This window comes from Notothenia coriiceps, unplaced genomic scaffold (assembly GCF_000735185.1).
Source record: "Notothenia coriiceps isolate Sejong01 unplaced genomic scaffold, NC01 NC01_scaffold00029144, whole genome shotgun sequence".
NCBI lineage: Eukaryota > Metazoa > Chordata > Actinopteri > Perciformes > Nototheniidae > Notothenia > Notothenia coriiceps.
In genome coordinates this window covers 1-2,719 of record NW_011361845.1, presented here as the reverse complement: position 1 = coordinate 2,719, position 2,719 = coordinate 1, and the positions used below count along the sequence as shown (strand labels likewise).

General features: G+C 46.6%; 1 protein-coding gene across 1 annotated transcript; it reads left to right on the top strand.

Annotated features, from left to right (window-relative positions):
• Positions 1-403: 403 nt before the first annotated feature.
• Positions 404-1,384, top strand: LOC104958602 (uncharacterized; the record flags this gene model as incomplete). Its single annotated transcript, XM_010786345.1, is given in 1 exon segment — positions 404-1,384. A coding segment is annotated over 1 exon segment (981 nt), but the record flags the coding sequence as incomplete, so codon positions are not given.
• Between the last annotated feature and the right edge of the window lie 1,335 nt (positions 1,385-2,719).

Genomic DNA, 2,719 nt, shown 5'->3' with positions numbered 1-2,719 from the left:
ACGTTTTCTGCCAGAGAATTCCTCAGCTTGCAACAGTTCTTGTTGCATCATCAGTTTTTGTCGATGGAATTAGATATTGTGCCGATATGATACTCTCTGTTGGTTCATGCTCAGGTCTCCCTGAATTTAAGCAAATCAAACAGATTGTGGCAATCAACACAGAGATCTGGTTTGTCTGCAAAACGATGACTGCATGGTACCATGAGCATTTCAGATCTTTCGAACTCTGTGACTGCTAAAAGTTACAAGTGGGATTGCTGCAATCAAGCTGAGCAACATGGCACCCACTGGAGTCTAAATATAGGCCTAAATGGCCATATTTTGCAGCTTTCTTTCATGGCAACCAACTGTTCTTGAGGACATGCATATTACTAATGAGCTAATCATTATGTTTATTCCAAAGATGACGGCATACCAGAAAATGACTTTGAGGGTCATTCTCACGGAGGAGGATATAAGAAAGGTCATCCTGAATACGAGGCCTGCTACAGTGGAGGATTTGATGAGCCAGATTAAAGAATCACTGGGACTACATTACAACTGCTGTCTCCAATTAAAATATCCTGAATTCAATTATCAACTATGCAATCTGACAGATATGGAAGAACTTCCAGAAAAAACAACAATAAAAGTCATCCCTTTACTTGAGCTGGTACCTCTCTCAACATCTGATGAAATCTTGAGTGACACAACAAGTACAGCAGACACAGATATCCTCTCAACATAATCTCAGGAGAGACGGAAACAGTGGCCAGAATTATTTGATATCCCACAGTTTTCTGTTGACGTAGTAGAGTATAGACTTAGGCAAGCAGATCTGCTGTGTCTTTGTGATGGCACATTCCTAAAAGTAACAAAAGAGCTCAAACATGAGATCCTTGAAAAATTGGCAGAGAGCATGTATAGCTACACAGCATACCCAAATAATGCTCAGTTCGAAAGTGTTGCACTGATAAGCAAGCACCCAAGTCTCCAGGAACGAGGCTCAACCAGTCGCTGTAGTGGTTGGAAAAATAGTCTAAAATATAAAATGGCCAATTACAGAACAAAACGCAGAAGATCAGGATGCCTTGATGTTGCGGTGAATGCGGGTAAACGAGGACGCCATTCAGCAGAAGGAGCACCAGCTAACAGGAAAATTAAGAAGGCAAAGAAGGGAGAACTCAATTTCTTACCCAATTTTCCAGATGGATTTGATCAGCCAGCCCTCGAGGGTGCCCACAAAGACTTGGTAGATGAAATGCAGAAGAGAACACCAAATGGAAGTCTTGTGAAACAGAAGATGGACCTGACGTTTGCATTGAGAAGAAAAGAGGTGGTGGAGTCTGAACCTGCCATAAGCGAGATGATGGAACGCTGGCCTGCCCTTTTCACAGAAGATCAGGTAAGTTCAAGATGGATGTAATGCTAATGTTTTTTGCTTATGTAAGTGGGATCAATTGATTGCTCACCTCACACTGGCACCCCCAGCCACAGTATTATTTAGTCTTGAAATATAATACTGGAGCATTATTTGTATTTTTCAGGTGTGCATGGAGTTCAATAGGATTGTGGGAAAGAACCTCAAACTGGAATTCTTTGAAAGCATGGATCGGCACGGTCCTCGAGATATTTCGATCGAAGAGAGGGAATGTTGGGCAGCTGTTGACACAACTCTCACAACACACAATTTAACATGTAACCTCTCCTGGAAATGCACATATTCTGTGCATGTCCTGGAGAGGTTACATGTTAAATTATATCGTGCAAAATGACAGGCTACAACTCTCTTCCAGACGTTTAAAAACACTTTCCCCGACCATTAAACATTATTTCTAGCTTGTAGTGCGGTGATGAGCCCTGGTAGTATCAGACTATTTAAAGGGTTACCAGGAGCATGAGAATATCCTGGGGGGGGGGTGGTGCCGTGAATGCCGATGTGCGGACGGTAAAGCACCGCAAAATCCACCCCCTTTAGGGTTACCAGGGGCATGAGGTTCTGTGGGGTGTGATCATCTGGGTTTAGTCCGTGGGGGAGTGCTTAAGTCCGGGATGGGGGGGGACCCTTTGGCGGCCGGGGGGGCGGGGGGGCCTGCTCCTCTTCCTCCTCTCGCCTCCCCCCTCTCATTTCACAATGCCCCTCCCCTTTACATCTATAACATGTTATGTGAGGACACTCCCTAAAGATATGCCCCGGCCTGAGGCAGTTCCTGCACACTTGTCTTTGCCCATCATGCTTGAAAAATGAAGTACTCTGCAACCCCCGCCACACTCAATACAGTCGAGTACGGGAGGGAGCGCGCCTCTCCTCTGAACACCACCCTTAGGTGGCGGGTCCCATCTGCAATATTCGTCCCCGGTAATCTCCTTCTTATTATCCTTGAAACCGGCTCTACTCCCCACTCCCGCAGTCTCCCCAATATAACCTCGTCCCCAATGTACACCGGCAGGTTCATGAAGGACACTGTGACCTCATTGTCAAGGAGCCTTCGTGCACTCACTAAGACACCCTTCACCCTCAATCCCTCCAGCAGCCTCTCTCTCCCGCCCCCGAGTCTTTAATGTCACCTCGTATTCAGTGGCGGAGGTGGGGGGTGTCCTGGCCACCCTATTGGCCACCCCAAACACCCTCAACCACACCAACATCACAGCTGTCCGTAGCCGCTGTCACTAGTTTTCCCCGTGCGGTGCGGAACCATTCCTGTAATGTACCAGAGCACTGCCGGAACACTTTCGCTGC